At 43.4% G+C, this 19,727-nt stretch overlaps 1 protein-coding gene and 1 long non-coding RNA gene across 3 annotated transcripts in view; one reads left to right on the plus strand and one right to left on the minus strand.

Annotated features, from left to right (window-relative positions):
* LOC124850950 overlaps positions 1 to 19,727 on the minus strand; it is a 59,308-nt gene that overhangs the window by 39,178 nt on the left and 403 nt on the right. The gene's annotated exons all lie outside the window — the stretch shown is intronic.
* trabd2b (TraB domain containing 2B) overlaps positions 1 to 19,727 on the plus strand; it is a 61,818-nt gene that overhangs the window by 21,453 nt on the left and 20,638 nt on the right. For both annotated transcript variants that reach the window (XM_035646612.2, XM_035646613.2), the window contains exon 3: positions 14,767 to 14,913. In XM_035646612.2, coding sequence (XP_035502505.2) covers positions 14,767 to 14,913 — 147 coding nt within the window. The remainder of the gene's footprint in view (positions 1 to 14,766; positions 14,914 to 19,727) is intronic.

Raw genomic sequence — 19,727 nt, forward strand, 5'->3', positions numbered from 1 at the left:
GGAAATGAGGTGGAGAAGAGAGATGGTGACCCCGAGGAGAGGAGGACGAAAGAGGAGAGACGGAGAGACCGAGGGTTTTGTTTTGGCGGGGTAAACATTCTCGAGCTCGTTCCTCTCGTTCAAAAGGTTACGGCAAACATCAGTGTGTGTCTGTGGGATTTTATTCTTTTTCTCCTTTAGTTCTCGCATGTGTTTTTTAAAAAAAAATGTCAATTCATGTTTATGCCAGGTGTTTGTTTAATTGTCTGTGTTACTTCCTTTATGGTATTTTCACAACAATGGCTGCGGTGGACAGGGTATTTATATTTGAGAGCTGCAGAGTACAATCATTGTTTTTCCATGGTAGTGCATGTAGCCACCAAATCCATGACTACTCACCCCTAAACCATACTTTGACGATTGGGCCACCGATACACACTCATGCATGCAGGAGAACACATAAACACTCGCAGAGAGAGAGAGAGAGAGAGAGAGAGAGAGAGGGAGAGAGAGAGAGACTAGCACTGCTTTATGTGGCTCCATTTTCTACTCAGTTGACTTCAACAGATATTGTTGTCAGTGTCCCTCAAATTGATAGCATAAAAAATATATGTTTCCGTATGCCAATCTAATTTTAAGAAAAACGCTGGAGCTTCAGCCGGAAATTTTGCACTTGAAAACTGATGTGTAGCTGCTGCTAGATCAACAGTGATCTGGTATAATCCCACTGTTAATTAAGATGGGCTTTGGGCCAGAAGGGAGCGTGGTGGGATGGAAACTGCACTTGGAAAGGAGCAAGCTCAAGTATGTTGAGACAGTGCCACCAGTAACACAGATATAAATAGACAGGGGTGCAGTGAAGCAATTCTTCTTTTCAGACCAGTGTCAGTGCACAAAGATAAGATAAGATCTGCTTTTTAGTACAGACCTGGAAACTCACAGCATCTTTGAAAGGAAATAGTTTCCTCTGCGGTGAGACTTGTGGATGCGGGACTGTGAGAATGGATTTTTGTGTGTGTGTGTGTGTCTTTGGACTCCAAAGCTGAGCAGACAGTTGACCTGCAGTGATACAGAGAGAGATAACACCAGGGTCACAAAGAAAGAAGTGTGTGCGTGTGTGTGTGTATTACTCATATTGTGGGGGCCAAAAACCGTTTATAGGGTCACAAATAACATATTAAATGAAAAACATTTGCATGGAAGTCTACGTCCAATAGATAGATCCAATCTTTTTTTTTTCCTGAGGTCGTAATCTTGTTTATCCAGTACTCCTCCCGTCTGCTGTAGCATTCCATCATTGTGGCCTTTTTGAGGATTTGCGGCCCATTTAGAGCCACGATCCTGTGATCTGTTGGTCAGGGACGACCACAAGCCCTCAGCGTGGCCGACAACGTCTGGCCTTGAGCCGCTGTGGGACACACCAACACACTCACAGCCTCCCATATACGTAAGACAGAAAGAAAGAAAAAGAAAAGAAGCAAGCAAAGGCATACATAGACAGATGTATGTGCCCACATACTGTATGTACCACACACACACACACACACACACACACACACACACACACACACACACACACACACACACACACACACACACACACACACAATTATGAGTCTTTCCCACAGGCTGATCCCCTCTGTCAGAAGCCTGTGCTGAGCTGTGGTCCAAACCCAATGTTTTCCTTAATAGAGGGTATGGGTGCTAAAACTATTAGAGGCAGCAATCATAGTCTTAATCATATTGGATTTCTTCATACCAAGCACTTTCCCTGGGAGGCTACAGGCCTGAGAGCTCTGGGTGGCTCGAGGCTGGATGCATGTGGAAGTATATCCCAATGTCTACGCCTCACAAAACAAGCAAGTGAGAAAAGAGAGGGTTTTACTCGAAGGTGTTGATAAAGGTATAACATGTTTTTTTTTATGTGAGCACATCTAATAAAGCAAAACAAACTTTGCACAGGAGAAAAGGCAGATAAATATATGGACGAATAAATAAGTATAATATTAATTTTAGTTTTTTGACTGTATATACATAGACTGCGCCATTACAGAAACTGTGGTTCAGTTCTGAGTATCCAGATACTGAAGGGTCTCTGAAGTACAATAACACCAGAGTCCTGATGACAAGGACTAAACAGAGATAAAAGAACAGCAGAGAATGTGACAGAGCACAATAGTCACAAAGGGATAAATTCACGGCTGCACCAGGCGTGGTGAAATTTGATTACACACACACACACACACACACACCACACACACACACACACACACACACACACACACACACACACACACACACACACACACACACACACACACACACACACACACACACACACACACACACACACACACACACACACACACACACACACACACACACACACACACACACACACACAGTTATTCATGCAGCAGCCAAACAAACAAACAAACAAACAAACAAACAGCGAAAGAGAGAATGAGCTCAATCACTTTCAGGCAGTTCTCGCTCCATTCCCTGACTTCCCCTCAATCTCTTTCTCTCTTACACTCACCTACCCACACACATGAACATGAACACACACAGAAATGAATCAAGGTTGTAAATAAATTAAGGAGATTGTAAAAACATTCCCTAATCCTTGGCCTATGCTCAAATCAACAGGACCAAGTGCCTAAACTGCAGATTTATGAAATAATGAGAGTCTTATGAGAGCAGTTAAATGCACCGTCTCTGATGTGACAGCCAGCAGCGCTCCTAGTCAAGGCCAGTGAGAGGAAGAGCTACTCATCTAGGGCCAGCGTTACTGTAACCCGTCCACCACATGTCGTCAAGACTCTGCCTTCCACCTCCAAACCACTGGCAGCGTACAGGAGTTATTTCCCACATCCCATCACTGGGCTCTCGCTCTCTCCCGCTCTCACCGCCTCCCACTTGGTGCATCTGTGAGATTTCGCGTCCGTTTTGTTTGTCTGTTTTTCTCTGTCTCCATGTTGGCTTGGTTGCCTCTTTCGCTTTCCCTTCCTCTTCCTTTTTCGCAGACACACACACACACAAATAACCTTTTCCTCCGTCTCTGTTTTCGCTGTCTCTCACAGACAAACGCAAGCAAACACACTTGCACAAGTGCATGTTTTCTCCAACTCCCTTTTCCTCTAACATTGATAAATTGCTCTGTTGTTGCAGGCAGACTCATTTCTGGGTTTGCTCGTAAACATCGTAAATTCTTTCACAGTTCATTTTTCAGCACCGGCCTGACGTCTGCTTCATCTGTCTGTATAAACAAGTCCCATTAATTAATTACCGTATAGGCTGAAATGTTTGAGCAATAAGAAGGACTTTGGAAGACCCCTGACCGAGGTCCCAGCCCCATGAATCTTATTTTCGCCTTCAAAATCTTAACCAAAGTTACATTTGTTCATGTCCCCTGCGCAAAATGCAAAGATCAGACGTGAGCTGATGTTTTAAACACACATGTTGGCAGTTTACAGTCTCTTCTGCTCTTTTAAATGAAAACCCCTTATTGTCATCAGTAACATATCGCTCCTGAACTCCTTTTTTCTTCATCCCTCAGGGTACCCTATTAAGGTCGCAGGTCTTTTTAATGACCAAATTTCACATGTACCACTCGTATCATATATATCAGATACAGATGAAGGCCGGGTTTCGCTTGAACAGAGATCTCAAACGCATGTTGCCCGACCATGTCAGAAATCAGAAGTTTGCAGTTGTGTTCAGAGGGAAAAGCTGGATGTTGGAAGATTCTTTAAATACAGGAATACTCTCCTGCCAGACTATTCCTCGAGCTACTTTTGGTTGTTCACATGAAAAGTGACAGCAAAAGTAGCCATTCAACCATTCGACAAGCACTTCTGAGGAAACACGCTGGCAGCTTAAGACAAGGAATCCTCTCCATACCACCTCTTGATTCCTCATTTTCAACCTCACCCACTTCCATCTCTACCACCTTTTTTTTTCTCCCCCTCAGCTGTCATCTTCTGTTTCCTTTTCCTTTTTCTTTTTTATGGTTTGGTCTCCGTCACCAGCTGGGCTTCCACTTCTTTGTGGAAGGCTGTTGGCTGCCATTTAAAAGACCTTTAAAAGTGTGGGAATGTTGGAGCTGTGTGTGAACGTGTGATATTGTTCCCTGTGAACCGTCCATATAATGTGGAAGTGGATTAAGAAGTGTTCAACTGTGGCAAGATCTCCCCAGTCAGTCAGTCAGTCAGTCCGTCCAGCAGATGAAACCTTGTAGAATGACTCTTGGTCTGCTCTTCATCTGCTTCTCATTTACACAGAAAGAGAGAAAGACGCAGAGACAAACGAGAGATGGTTCAGAGTTTTCTTGATATCTGGCCAGGGCAGCATAGAACGATCGTCTCCTATGGTACTTATACATGTGTGTGCGTATTTGTGTGACTGAAAGTTTAGGGCTGGTTTTTAGAGGAATAATAAACATAGCATTTCTAGTTCCTAGAATAAAGGTGATTAATTCACTATCTAGAAGTAAATACTGTACACACTGCACACTTTACTTTGTCTGACTTTAACACATGCAGAAATGGAAACAAACTCTGACACTCTGCAGGGTTCACATACTGTACCCTCCAACTCTGAACCAAACCTTGGTGATTCCTGGATGTAGTTTTGGCAGAAAGCTAAGAAGACAATAAGTAAAAACAAACTAACGAGTGTCTGGACGGTGTGTTCCTCTTTTTTTGCCAGAGGTCAAACAAATGATCTCTCCACTGAATGCACACTTTACGCTTAAAATGACAATGTGACGGCTGGAGGTTAATCGTTGTCTCGATGCTGTAGGAAAAGATTCAGCCAAGTCATAATCTCCAACTCTGAAAATACTTTTCTGTCTGTCAAATACATGAGGAGTCTCCACAGTTGTTAAATGCTGGCAAACCTTGGTTGGCAATAGTTGGGAAGGATACACCCATTTGTGTATGTTTGTGTGTCCCTCTCCACGCTTCATCTAAGGCAGCTTGCTCTCGTTTGGGAGAGGGCTGGGAGAGGGCTGGGGGGGACCCCCCCCCCCCTTCCTCGTGGATGTGCTGACAGAATGTTTTGAAATGACAGAGCAACGTGACCCTCGCTCACAGTGCGATTTCCACCCCTGAAATCTCCCCGTTTAACACTCGCACACATACGCTGCTCGTTCGCAGTCCCTTTCATGCCTGGAACGTTTACGTTGCAATCTCGCTCTGTCTCTGTGTTTCTGCTGGCACAATGTGCATGCATGAAATTGAACATTTCTCCTGCTGATTGGCCGTGAAATGGTGTGCTTGTGTGGGATTACGCCGCGTTAGCTGCAGCATCGAGGCTAACAGAGCCGTGACTGTGGAGGGGAGAGGAAGCTTGGAGGAAGTACTCCTCCTGCTGCTGCTGCTGCTGCTGCTGCTGCACTCTATTAGACAGTCGGAGCACTGTGCACTTTGACAAACTCGGTCGTGAAGACAGACACATATGGAAACACAAATACGCAGCACCCACATGCATGCACGCGTGCACACGAGCGATGGGCTACAAGTGCATGCTCACACAGAGAGAGCAAGTGTGTACAAAGTGGAGCAGGGGGAAGGAGGAAGGACACGGAAGCTAAATAAACAGAGATCAGTGACAGTGGTGAAAGGAGAGCCACCATCAAATGAAAAGGAAAGAGAGAGAGCAGGAGGAAGAGGGTTGGGAAGGAGACGGAGGGATGAAGGGTTGTTTCTGGACTGTATAATCTAGAACTATGTCATTGAGAATGCATAACCAAAGGGAGGGCGGCTGAGAACTGAAGATGAGGAGACATGATATGTTTTTGGAAGGATGGGGACAGGCTTGAGGATGAAGAGGCTTTGGGGAGGATGAAGAGGAGAGATGGTGGAGGACAGAACTGGCCAGCTGGGCTCCAGACCCGCAGGAGGAGGAGGAGGAGGAGGAGGAGGAGGAGGTGGTGAGGTGCACTAGGTCTGCTCCCCTCTCTCTTCTTTCCATCTCTCATGGTTAACTGTAAACATCTGGCCTTTTGTCTTTTTGACTTTTACATTATGCCTCCTGCTGTGTCCTCAATTTTCTTCTCTCCCTCATTCATTTCTTCTTTATTCATGTCGTCTCTTATTTTCCTCTCCTCCTCCTCCTCCAATCACCTTCTACTCCTCTGATGAAACTCACTACATAAAACACACATGCAACTCATGCAGACTTTAACTCCTACATTAAAGCCTCTCAATCAAATCCCTCTCATATGAAAATATTATTTGTATATATCTGCTGCACTACACTCCAAGTGTCTGCAGGAGAAATCCAATCTGCTTGTCAAATAGTGCAAACAAGAACAAATCAGTCTTGGACGCTCGTAGAGGCGCAAACACAAACCTGAAGTGAAAGTGATTTATTTAAGGAAAAAACGTTTGACTCAACTTGCCATTACATCATGTGAATATAATCAGAATGACGTGTGATGATTGAAGGCCGAGTGCGTGCTTGACTTGCACGCACACACAGAAACCAATGCAAGGATTCCTCTCTTTAAAAGGAATCAATCCAGTCACCTGGACCAGCTCCTTTCTAACTGTTTGGACACTCACGTTTTCTCAATCTGGATCCGGTTTTTCCTCCATTACAAAATTTATGTTCATGCATTAGATTATGTGCTGCTCTCACGTTTCAGCCGGACCTCAGATGTGGACTTTGCAAAGGACAAACCCTTCTTTGGGAATTAATCTGTCGAAAGCCATTAGTCTGACCAAAGCAGACTCGGGGAGATAAGAGAGTGGTCGGGTTCTGGTTTGGGGCAAAGGAGGCATTTTTAAGTATAGACGGCTGTTTCTCGCTGCTCCTTTCTCATGCTGCGGAGAAGACGCAGCTCATCTGGTTTGGATAGCATCACACATCATAATGGGAGCTGGATAAATCCAATGGAATTCAATGAAAAAAAAAAAAAAACTCTGTGAAATGTGTTAGGATTAGTGGAGGCCATGATGTTAGTGATGGACTACGAGCTTTAGGGGGAGATAAGGTTAGAGTGACCTGATCTCGGCTAGATCTTAGCAAGGCCTTTAATCTTATTTTCCTTAAAACAACAGAAGGAAATCTGACAGATGTGGTGGTGGGTGAGATCATTTAATTTGCTCCGAGCGAAGTGGATGTGCATCAGTGATTCTATAGGAAAATTCAGACATTTCTTGGAATGAAGCAGATCCCAATATTAAAAATTCTGAAAACGATATGTGTCTTCTAAAGCCAAGGAAATTCACCTGATACCCATCTGCATTTCTACTTGATTTCATGAAATTAAATTTCAAGAGCTTTGGGGCCTCTTTTGGGCTTCATCAGAGGCATTACTGTCAACACCGATTCACCCAGCACCATATTACCATACAGTGTTTTCTTCAGTAATCATTTTCTTGATGCTAACTGCTCAAATAAAACATTGCAATTTCAACACATTATAAAAGTTGAAATAATTAGGACCAAGTCGTATTGAACACCACTGTCTATGCGCATGGAGAGTCATGTTTCAATTAATTCAACTTCAATATGCTGTTTTATGGGGTTCTTTTTTTGGCTACTTGCGATAGTGAGACAAGCAGTAAACATTTAAATATTACCGCAACATGTTTGCTCTGGATCTGGTAGCAACCGCCTGTTGCTACCATCCAGCAGAAACGGAGCAATATAAGCATTGATTCTGAATGGACTTCTGGCCACATGATAAACGTGATTTCCATATCATGGAAAGTATAGCTGCTAAATGCAACCGAATTTCACGTGCAATTGCTGACGTCGTCTAATATTGCTATTATAGAATGAGGCTAATGGTGGGGGTTGTGGGGTGGGGGTGGGGGGGGGGGGGGGGGGTGAATCAACATAATAAAGTTGTTGGTCATAAAAGCAAAAAAATGCACAAAAGCTGCTGAGGTGAACAACAGACTATAAATATAATTATCAATGCGTTAATCCACCCCTTTCACACAATACGTATATAAATGAGCCATTGGTAATGTTAAGAAATAATGATTAGTGCAGCTTCAAATTAACCTTTGTGATGAAGCATCTTGATTTCACACATACCGACTTTACACAGAAATCAGAGGCAAAGAGCTGGACTTTTCTCCACCTGACACACGTACCTACATTATTCCTGTAATGCGCAGCTGTGTTGTTCCGCTCATGTGCTTATTTACGCGTACTTATTCCTGTTCAACGGCTCTCTGATGTCGAAAGAAAAAAACAAAAATTAGCACTATAATTTTCCACCCGCTCCTTCACATCCCCCACACCCTCTGCTTGTGGGCAGCTGTGCGCTTTTTCACTCCGGATCAAGTGATACGTTATTATATTCTCTGTTTTCTCGGGAGGCAGGAAGGCTGGGATGACGGGCGCAGCGGCAGTGCTGCCAAGTCAAACAGCAGGGTTTATTTGTGGACAAGTGTAGGTAGAGCTGGGGTGGTGACCCCCCCCAAATTCACTGGAGACTTTCATTAGAAGGAGAGAAAGGAGGCACTGGGAACGGGAGGGGTGTATACAGTGTGTGTGTTTGAGTGTGGGTGCCTATATATGTCTGGCTTTATTGGAAGAAAACTAAAGACAAGTGGAGAAGGGACTGCAGAGACGGGAGGACAGTAGAGAATGAACTCAAGTTATACGAAGGAAAGATAAGAAAAATTCAAAGTGGAGATGGAAGGTTAGAGGACTTTTACGATTCCGAGCCACAAAAGCGATATCTCCCATCATTAAACCCTCACCCCCTGCCTCAGAGAGGAAATAAGACAGGACGGAAGGAAGAAAGACGGGGAGAAAGAGAGGCTTTCCGTGGAAGCCGGGAGCAGCAGGCCTCTGCCACTGGAATTGTCCCTCTGGTAATCCCTGGATTTCCTAGGCTGAGACAGGAGGTAGACCAGGCAGGGCGAGAGACATAGTGAAACAGAGAGAGAGAGAGAGAGAGAGAGAGAAGTCGGAGGGCAAAGAGAGGCAGAGACAAAGGAGAAACAAAATTTGAAACTTTGGAACCGTCTTTAGTGGAAATATCTGAAATGTCTCCTCTTCCACTTTCTGCACTCTGTAGTTCGTATACAGGAATTGCTCAAAGAGGAATGTAATGTGTGTAATCATTAACGTATATGTGTGTGCTGTGTGTGTGTTTTTGAATGTGCATGCGTGTGTGGATTGTGGGTATTAACAGGGATAAAGTTTTGGACCAAAGTAAGACTGGGTTGCGGCAGCGCATGCCAGATGTGATGAGTTGGAAGCGCTGCTTACCTTCAAATGGGCAAATGAAACGAAAGGCGTCAAAGGGCTGTAAAACTATTTTGGCAATGCTTTGACGTTGAAGGTCCCATTTGAGGCGTTTTAATGCTTGAACGTTGCCTTTAATGCCCTTGACAGGTTCAGGAATCCCTCAGAGTCAAAAAAAACAACAACCCAAAACTAATGTGTTGAGGATCCTTGTTGATAAAACTGTAGGAGACAACAATGAAAGACCGTCCAGACTTTGATGCGGTCTTGTGTGACACCATCTTTTCACCATAATGTATTCAAGGTGCTTTTCAGAGCAAGCGTGGACTATAAGATCAGACAACAGCAGGCCTTTTAAACTACCCCAGCCACTCCCACATGTACATTCAAGCATGAAGTCATACTGAGATAGTATAAGTTAAAAGAAAATGGATGCCGGGGTGTTTCTTTTATGAATTCTTTCATCCTCCTATGGCTATGAAGGGGGAAAGTGCATTCACACAAATTGGTATCCACCCTTTTTTGGAGGCTGCTCTGTGGGGAGGAGGGATGAGATATAGCACTTCTCCTATTCTTGGGTTGCCGTGGATTTTATTTCAACTCCCTGCATCCTTCCCTTTGGTCATCCCGGGGTGCTGTGAACCCAGTCTCCTCTTGTCGTCTGTAGCCGGAGCCCAGGGGGGAAGCCGGCTCGGCCCAGAGGAACCCAGCAGTGCGTGTCCCGGGTCAGGGGCTCTAGCTCTCCCCCCTCTCAGGCGATGAAACACAAGTGGCTCTCGGGGAGACGAGAGCGGTCGAGGGGAAACGCACCACTCTGAAACAGTTTGGACTGACCAGAGATAATGACAGAGGAAATAAAGCTGAATTGTAATTCTTGATTGTTTCTCTGTATTTAAATGGGCTACATTCTTTTTTTATATATCAAAGGATAACTGATAAATTAAAGAGCTGTTTCTGTCTCCAGAGGATCTGAGCTAAATCTTATAGATTAGTGCTGTCATTTGAGTCAATGTTAGTCAGTGTTGAAGACTACACATTTGTAATTTAGAAAAAAATAATCATAATGTAGAGTGAGAGAGACGTGCATTTACCAAACCTCCTGTCGTCTGCTCTTTATTTCTGTATTTATTTTGTCCATCACGAGTCCAACAGTGTTATAAGAGTTCAATGCTAAATCAGTGCACTGCTCTTTTAATAAGTCTCTTGCTGTGAACAGCATAAACATGGCAGCTTGTGTTCAGTGACTAATAGCTTTTATTTATCCTTTACTTTTACTTTTTGTAAATTGAGCACACATTTGCCATAAACCCTGCTGTTTTCTGTCACAAAGATAATGTTGGAATAAGTCATTCCTCTCGCTGTTCCATTATGTGCTTGTTGTCGAAGAGAAAGAACAAGGATAAAACCAAATAGCGGCACTTAACTTGCCCCATATTGTTAGAAACTATGAAAAAGTCCTTAGCAGCAAAACAACCTGTTGTATGCTGTTAAGTTGAGTTTTTTTCAGGACGAGAGAAAAAACAGGGGCCCAGATGAGAAGGAAAAGAAAAAGATGACTTTTTTTTTTAAACTTTTGTCGAACTTTTTTTTTTAATGAAATATTGGGAAGTTTTGTATTTGCTCTTTTCTAATGAAATTATTTAAGAAGCTCATGAGTTCAGTTGTAAAAATGAGGGATTGCAAGTACTTTGTCAGAATCCAAAAAGGTTTGCGAATAGTGCAGAAAAGTGAATCAAGTTTTTTTTTCATATTACTATAAGTGATGACAAGAAGTTGTTGATAATAAGGTGTTGTGTGTAACACACAACTTTTTCTTTATGATAGAAAAAGTAAAATGATAAATCAAAGCCATATAGTAGCTTTTCCAGTTCACAGCGGCAAAATGGAGTAGGGTAAAAAATAAAAACATGGGAAATTCAAGGGCAGACAAATCGAGAGACGCACAGAACGACAGGGAAAAAGAGGGAAATATGTCTGAACAAACCTTTTTAATTCTCCTGTCTGACGCAGGCAGGCTCCACCAGACTTTCCTTCACCTGCCTGGTTTGCCCAGTCATTTCCCATGCCAGGCATATGCCCATACGGCCTAGCCCAAAGTCTCCACCACACAAACACAGAAGGATCCCCTCCATCTGTACAACACATGCTCCTCTCGTGGAGAACAAGGCTTTATTTGTCTTCTACCATTCTTTCACACTTTCACCTCTCTGGCTTTTGTTCTCAGTTGTCTGTCCTCTCCATACCATTACAGCTTGCTTCCTTTCTGCTTTCTTTACTCTTTCTCTATGTCAGCTTGCAGGAAAAGTGGAATAGAGTCTCTTTGTTTCACCAAAGCTGAGATAGAGGAAGTGAGTAATGGATGAACAAATTAAAAAGTTGGCTTTGGGAAAGGGGGAAAAAAAGCAGACAGGACAGACATATGACAGTGTTTTGTTTTTCTCAATCTGTGTATTAGCTGCTGATGTCGAGGATTCCTTTCTTTCTATCTGTCTAGTAAATAGTAATCCTGTGTATTAGATATTCTCCTCTTTTCCAGGGTTCAGTGTTTGGCTTCCACAATTCCACACTTCCTTCTGTTGTATCACAACCTGCGGCTCTTTAGCTCGATCCATCACTCACATTCTCCGATTCGGATTTTCTAAGGGGAGGAATAAAAGGGGAGTGATGTAGTCAGCCAGAGTGAGCTCTCTCAGTTCCAGCACCATGTCATCGGCACCTACTCATTACATGCTTCAGACCTGTAAAACCTTCAAACGAGCTAACACGGTTTGTCGCTAAGAGCCAGGATTTCATGCACTTCAAGGTCAATTGCCGCAATGCACACGCGTGATGATAAATGACAGTTTCACTCTGAAACAGAAAAGATCCCTGCTCCATTAAAATGTTTTTCGTGTTACTCCCACACCGGCCTGACCCCGTCTCTCTGCTTTCTTTCCAACGCGTCCTAATGAATTTTTGGAGTGCTGCGTTGAGTTCGCAGGTTCCAAGACCATCCGTGTGCTCCGCTCCTTCCAGCTTTGTTCCTATAAAGCTTTTATGTAATCAAAATGGGAGTTTCTCACGCACGTATTAGATGAGACAAGGAAAAAAAGAGAGACTTGTAGTTGTAAACTATGTGGTGAACAGAGTCCATGCTAGTTACTTTGAAAAGGCCTGGCTGTAACAAATCCAGTCTGTCAGAGTGAGTGGTCCACTTCAGCATGAGAACACCCACTCTGTCAGTCAACACATGAGTGAACGCACGCACACACACACACACACACACACACATATTTACACTTATGCATATACATGCAAGTACACACACAGGGAATGTTTTTCCTCTCTCCCCTTCCTTCTCCGCCACCGCCTCTCTCGCATTGATTGACATGCAAACTCATTGAGCCCAGCACAAACTCAGGCGCCATGGTTACAGCTGCAGTGATGTCCTATCCCAGGGAGAGGGACAATATTGAAATAACAACTCCCCCTGTGTACACACACACACACACACACACACACACACACACACACACACACACACACACACACACACACACACACACACACACACACACACACACACACACACACACACACACACACACACACACACACACACACACCTTCCCTTATATCCTCTCATGCCCTCTCACCCTCTCGTCTGTCACGTCTGGTGCAGTTTGCCATGTTAAGGGCATCTAGTGAAGCCGGCTGCATTACAAAAAGCCTTGCAGGTGTGTGCGCTCTGTCAACTCCGGACCTTCACTCTGCCCAAGGGGCCCGCTGTGGTGTTTCACTTGGACAAGCCCTTGAGACGTGGCAGAGAGCCCTGTGGGTCAAGGACTTGAGGCGGTGGCAACTTACTGGCACATACGCAGCATCTGGGAAAGCAGAGGGAGCTACTGTAGCTAGTTAGTCGGGTATTGGCCTCTTTGGGCCTGGCATCACACCTTCACGTTACTTGAAGTTGAGAGCAATAAAAGAATCTCATGTGAGATGGAACTAGAAACCGTGATGTGGTATAGTGTCATTACTGAGCCAGCAGGGGTGCTTGTGGGATTAGGACATCTGGTGCTGAGATATGAGCTGAGAAAAGTATGACAGGCCTATTTTTTCAGGACTGAAACTGTCACAGGTTTGATTAAGACCTACAGTACTCCTGGATTATGTACCTCTGGCAGCGCGACGGCGTGGCGCTGAGCATAGCAAAAAAATGATGTTGGATGAAGTATGTCAAAAAGAATAAATAAGATCAGACTGAGTTCTTGGTTGTACAGCGGGAGGAAGGGCTCGGGAGCCAGTGCTGGCAGAGATGAGGAGGATGGAGTCTCTTGGAGTGAAAGAGCAGAAAGAGCTGGGGAAGAGAAAAGTTAAGACCAGCAAGGGGGATAATGAGAGACTTATATATGATGTTAGCTCATCAGTTGTCACTTTCCATTATAGGGAGAGAGAAAAAACTAAAGCTAAAAGGCTCACAAGACTGGGTAGCAAACATTATGACCTCAGAGAGAGTCACGAGGTTGAGCTTAGAGCTTGGTTGTGATTATCCCAGCGTAAAGGTTACCTGGAGTTGAAACCTTCAATATGCACAATATGGGCATTTATGATTGCAAAAATATAACTTAATTGCGTGAATTACGACCCAGCCTTTTTGACATCTGCTTCAATCAGTTGTGCAGCTGTATCGGCCCTGAGTCGCTCTACAAATCATCGGGGCCAGGATGCTGACGTTCTCCCTGAAGTATTTTCCGACGCGCTAGTCAGGTTTCTTGGTAATTATGATCATAGACAAGGATCGGTCTTGTGTGGTTTGAAGATGCGCTGAGCTGAGTGACTTGTTCTAATCAAGCAAACTGAAACTGTCTTGCTTGGTGTAATTTAGATCTGTAAAATCTGCTGTAGTTCCACGAAGAAATGAAGAAAAGAAAAACACATTGCCTCTTCAAACACACCTCTGGTTCTTGTAAGAGATCTTAACAGTGATTGACAACTTGGTCCCAGTTGCCAGGCCAGTCAGAGGTGGCGTGGGATTGTAGAGGGCGGGAGCTGGGAGGTTAACCCCCTGTGTCTAGGACAGCTGTGTAGTCGTTGGGCTGGCTGGCGGTGGCTGCACGCTGTAAATTCTCTCTAAAGAGGGTTTACTTTTGATTTTAATGGGCGCCATAAATTTAAGGCACCCCAGTCCTGGTGAAAGAGAAAGAAGGCTTTTTTTTTTCAATGGTCTCTCTCTTTCTGTCTCTCTCTTTCTTCCTCACGTCTCGCCCTCATTCAGAAGAAAGTCAGTGGAGTGTTGCCATGTCTCTTGTGGTCTGCTTTTACCTGTAGTCAGCCTGTATAGAAAGTGTATGAAAATATCCTGAAAGAAATCAAAATGCTCTAAAAGGGCTTCAATTTCTCCAACACTCAGCATAACGGCTTCATTGTTTATTAAGGTCATATTATATTTTCGGGGAGGAACACCGCTTGCACAATTTCTCCCCTACGATGATAAATTCTTCTTCAGCACATAGCAGAGAAAATTGAGTTTGCAGATGCAGAAACTAACAGCACCCCTCCGGTTTTTCGTCTCTCTCTCTCTCCCTGCAGGTGCTATTTGCTTTGAACCAGACACTGCTGCAGCACGAGGGCGTTCGAGCAGGAAGCCTGCAGGGCTCCTACACCACTGAGGACCTCATAACACACTACAACTGTGGTGACCTCAGCTCCATCATCTTCAACCATGACACCTCACAGGTTGGTCTCCCCTTTAGATTCGTGATCACCTAACTTGTAGAGATGTTGATGTTTTGGCATAGACTTTCTACGTGACCGAACAATCTGAACTAAGATTGAAGTGAACAGTCAGGGCTGATATACTTCGTGGGGATCAGGGAGAAGGTAAACAGAAGCCACAACTGACAACCAATAGGGGGCAGACATGATGAAAAGAAAGGGGAAGGAACACCAAAGGTCACGTGAAGTAACAAAAAAATCAATAGACCCAAACAGATGTTGCCTTAAAGGGTTGTTCAGCCGCAATAAAAATAAAATAAAATAAAATATTCTTTAACCATTCACCTTTTGTCTGCTAAAACAGTTCTGACAGTTTTTTATATACTGTACTGTATATGGGAATGCTTTAAGTTTCCAAAAACATCAATGGAATGACTTCAGTAACATCCAGTTTGCAAAGCATAATCCAAAACATTCTGTTCCCACATTAATGCAGTTAAACATGTTTCTCATCATCCATTTTTCCCACTTACAAAACTTCATGGGGTTCGACAACAATCTGCTGGAAGGATTATGCCGTCTTTGTGCACCTCTGTTTCTTCAGATTTTATATAGGCAATAGGCACAATATGTCACATGTTAAATGAGTACTTTGATCAGAGCTTCCACCACCACGGTCTAAACTTCCACTGCTATGCTGATGACACACAGCTGTGCCTCAACACCAAACCATCCAATCAACTCTCCCACAGTCTCTTGTCAACTGTCTACATGAAATAAAAACATGGATGTCATCAAACCCACACAAGCTCAACGGCAACAAAACTGAGCTCATGGTTGTGGGCCCTGCTTTGACAAGTTCAACAAAGTGTCCTTTAAGAGCAGAGTTTTCTTTGACCCTCACCCATATACAGTACATGACAAGACAAAACGAGAACAGTAATTTCTTTCCTTTTCTTCGCAATTATGGTATTTTTTATTTTATATCACTTTAGTGTCTGAACTCAACCCAAACCGATTGCAGTTAATGTAAACTTAAGCACTGAGATGCCCTGTCAAACAGTTGTTGTAACCATACTCACAGTTTAATCTGATCACAGTGGGCAACTGGTGAATGACTGAAAGACAGTCAATAGGCATTGTTTTATATAGGTAAATTGTGAGCCATATATATACTGTAAGATAGAGTTTCAACACACAAAGGTCAAATGTTCACTCCTTATTGTTTGTCTGACATGACCCAACCCAAACAGTCCTAAATCTTTGTCCGAATCCACCCTGACCTGATGGGTCCAGTCTATTATAGACCTACACAGTCACTTTTTCTATTTACTGGAAAGAAAAAAATGCAAAGCCCATCTTTGGCTGGACATGACAATGAATGAGTTCACATTGACTCTCATTCATAATGACTCACTCATAAACACTTGATGCTGATATATGATCACATCAGACACAATGAAAGAATCCTCATTTATAATGGACAAATCAAAAAATCTCTGGATACCATATGAAGATTGCAGAGATTTGTCTGTCTGCCAAAAGGAAAATGTTGTTTTTGATGCTTTTGACACTTTAAAAAATTGAATAACAGGTTAGGGTCAGAATGTTTCATTCTGTTTCGTTTCCCTGAACAACGGAATGGTCCCGAACAGTAAAAAATAAATAAAACAAAACTGCTACTAGCTGCTTATGTCCATAAAACCTTTGTAAAGCTGTTCAAAAACCAAAATATGTCAGAGCCTCAATTTGAGTTGGCAACTGCCTCATATCCACTTCTCTGCCATTACGCTATCGTCACCTCAAACTTTTAGGCTCACACGTCAGCTCCACAAAACTGCATATTACCATATTAATCCCTCTCAGCCTCAAGTTACTTGATAGTCTGACACTTTAATAGCTCCGGACTAAATACACCATCTGACCCCTTTAAACTTTGTGTTTCCTAACATAGCCTCAGCTCTTCTGTGATTGCCTGCTCATCCGTCTTCACACCCAGCTCTGCTGTTGAAAAAGGTCATTCAATATATAGTATAAAGACACGCACACGGTAAAAACATCACATGCTGGAACTCTCTCTTCCTCTCCACCCTCAAATTTAGAGTTATTCGAAGACCCTCATTATGCAGTGTCAACCTCCCTTGTCGATCCTTGAGTGCCATTAGACGTAACTCACCATATAACCTCAACTCACTGCTCAACTGCAGTGATTCCACATCATTTACATCAGAGACACACTCGGTAGGAAACCGAGACATTAGACTCATATTCCCCCCCCCCCCCCCCCCCCCCCTTCTTCCTCCCTCTGTCTCTATCTTTGTCTGTGTCTATCCATCTCTTGCTCTCTATGAGCCATGAAGAGCTTGTTACACAGTTTCACCTGCAGTCATGGCTACAGTTGTCTGCCACACAAATGTATCAATACAAATGCAGCCGTGTTGTAGGGCCACAACACGATCAAAAACAGCAACATGGTTGGTTGTACAGTATATTTCCATTTCCTCTGACAGTGGCAGAAATTACAATGTGGCGGATGAGCGAAAAGAGAGATACCTACATTGACCTTGTAAAGATTTTGTGATTGTTTGTTTATGAAACTAATATATTCTTCATTTTCATTGGTCATAAAAAAAGGTTTCACTTGATTTTCATGTTAGACTGCAACAACAAACCCTCATCCTAACCCTAACTACAGTAGATTGAAGTGAAACGCAGCGTAGAAATGAGTACAAAGATCATAGAAAATACATGGAATGTTACATCGATTGTCCACTGTCTTTAGAATTCCAGGAGGAATGTGACAAAACCCCTGCGTGAGCCAATGAAAAACCTCACTTTTATCAAGTTTTTTTGGTAACGTGTCAGACATGCCTCATAATACCAGTTCACCCTTGCTCCTCGTTTCATAATAACATGTAGAAACATTCCCCAGAACATGCTAGAGCAATCAGATGCCCATCTCTGGTGCCTGCTTCTGTAGCCTGGTGATCTATCGCAGGTTTGTGAGAGAGAGAGAGAAACAGACACAGAGAGAGAACTTTCAGGGCCATAAAAGAGCAGGTGTTTTTTGACAGATGGGACCTAATCCAGAGTATTCCACCAACCCGGAGGCTCTCCCAGCTCAATCTTCATCATATTAGAGAAAGGGAGCTATGATGGGCCCCAGAACAGAGCCCTGCAGCATTTCAACACTCAACTGGTCCAAATCCATCAGGGATGCAAAGTCAAACTCAGCCAGAAGAAAGAACATTTGAAAAAAAGAAGAAGAAGAGGGTAAAGGCAGTAATTTGAAAGAAAAAAAGGATTATGTAAAAAGAAGAAAAAAATACCTCTAAACAATTTTGCATTGAATTGATCTTTACATGCACACAATTGACCATGCATATGAATGAATTAACTGTCAGTAATGACTCATGTCGTGGTAAATCCATGGTGCTTCTATGGTTTGATGCTAAGGGAAAGGAAAGGAAATGACAGGAAACAGAACATGAAAAGAACGTAAAGGGTAAATGCAAAAAAAAAAAAAAAACATAAGAGGAAAAAAAACCTTAAAAATCGGAGATAGAACGAATAGAAATAGAAAACTGCTGGCGGGACAGGCTGAAGAAGTAAATGAGTGCAGCGAAGCAGAGGGAGGTAGTGAAGAAGGGAGGAAATATCTCACTGCCACTCCACATTTCCTGTGCAGGTTGGGACACAGAGCAGCTTATGGGCTTTTCCTGTGATAACTTATCTGCATTTGCCGCCATACTCCCACCTTGACCCCTCTCCGACCGAACACTTTTATCCCCTCTCGTCAAGAAACACTCACGTTATCCTCACTCATCGGAGCAATGACGAAGCGCTCCCTCTTCACCTCTCTCGCCCTTTTAACTCATTCAAAAAGATTTAACATGACGATCTGCATGGACCTGGTAACAGACAATATGAGGCTTCAAATATCTGTGTGAATGTGGCTCTCTTTTCCTCACTCAGCTGATGTATTTAGAAGCAGTTAAGTGAGACATGTAATCTTTGAAAACGGACGTGTTTCATGCATAAACATTTTTTTTACAAACATGACTGCACACACATTTAATGCAAATGTGTAAAAGAGCACTCCACCAATTTAACAATGAATTCAATACAATCAATCTTGCGAATGGACAACGAAAAAGAGAGGATCAAAATCGACGCACCAGTACCAGAGATATTGTCTTCTTGTTCCTCGTCAAATATGCCGCCTGTATCAACCACAATGCAGCACAACCGGCAGATGTGTTCCATTTCAGAACTTGCGGCTCTTCAGCCCCAACTGACACGGCTTCGACTTACATTACTCCTGAGGAGTTCCCCGTGAACGCACATCACAAGTGACGGGAATGAATATCCAGCGTAGGTGTGAAACAGAACCTCTCAACCGCCGTGCGAGACAGACGGCAGGACAAGCAGTGGAGCGGATGATATGTGTCAGATATAGACTTCGGATGAATGCCGGAGAGCAGCACCTTGTTCACATGTGGTACAATAAATCCCCCCATGTATTCAGTATCCATGATACCTCACACATAGGCACACACTGATTTATGCTCCATTTGCAGCTGTTCTACTGTTGTGTCAACTTGTAACACAGTTTTACACAGAGACTGTATGCGTGCATGTGTGTGTTCTTGTCACACTCGACCACAATTCCAGATTAAACACGTCTTGCATGTAGACACTCAAACACACAAGGAGACTGACACTGGTGGAAAATAAAGTCTGTGTTTCTTCATACTCCAATCCCTCCCACATTTGTTTTTTTCCAACTTGGGAAGAAGACTGAGGCGAGCAGGAAGGTAACGCGAGTAGAGATC

Source organism: Scophthalmus maximus, chromosome 13 (genome assembly GCF_022379125.1).
Source record: "Scophthalmus maximus strain ysfricsl-2021 chromosome 13, ASM2237912v1, whole genome shotgun sequence".
In the NCBI taxonomy this organism is placed as follows: Eukaryota; Metazoa; Chordata; class Actinopteri; order Pleuronectiformes; family Scophthalmidae; genus Scophthalmus; species Scophthalmus maximus.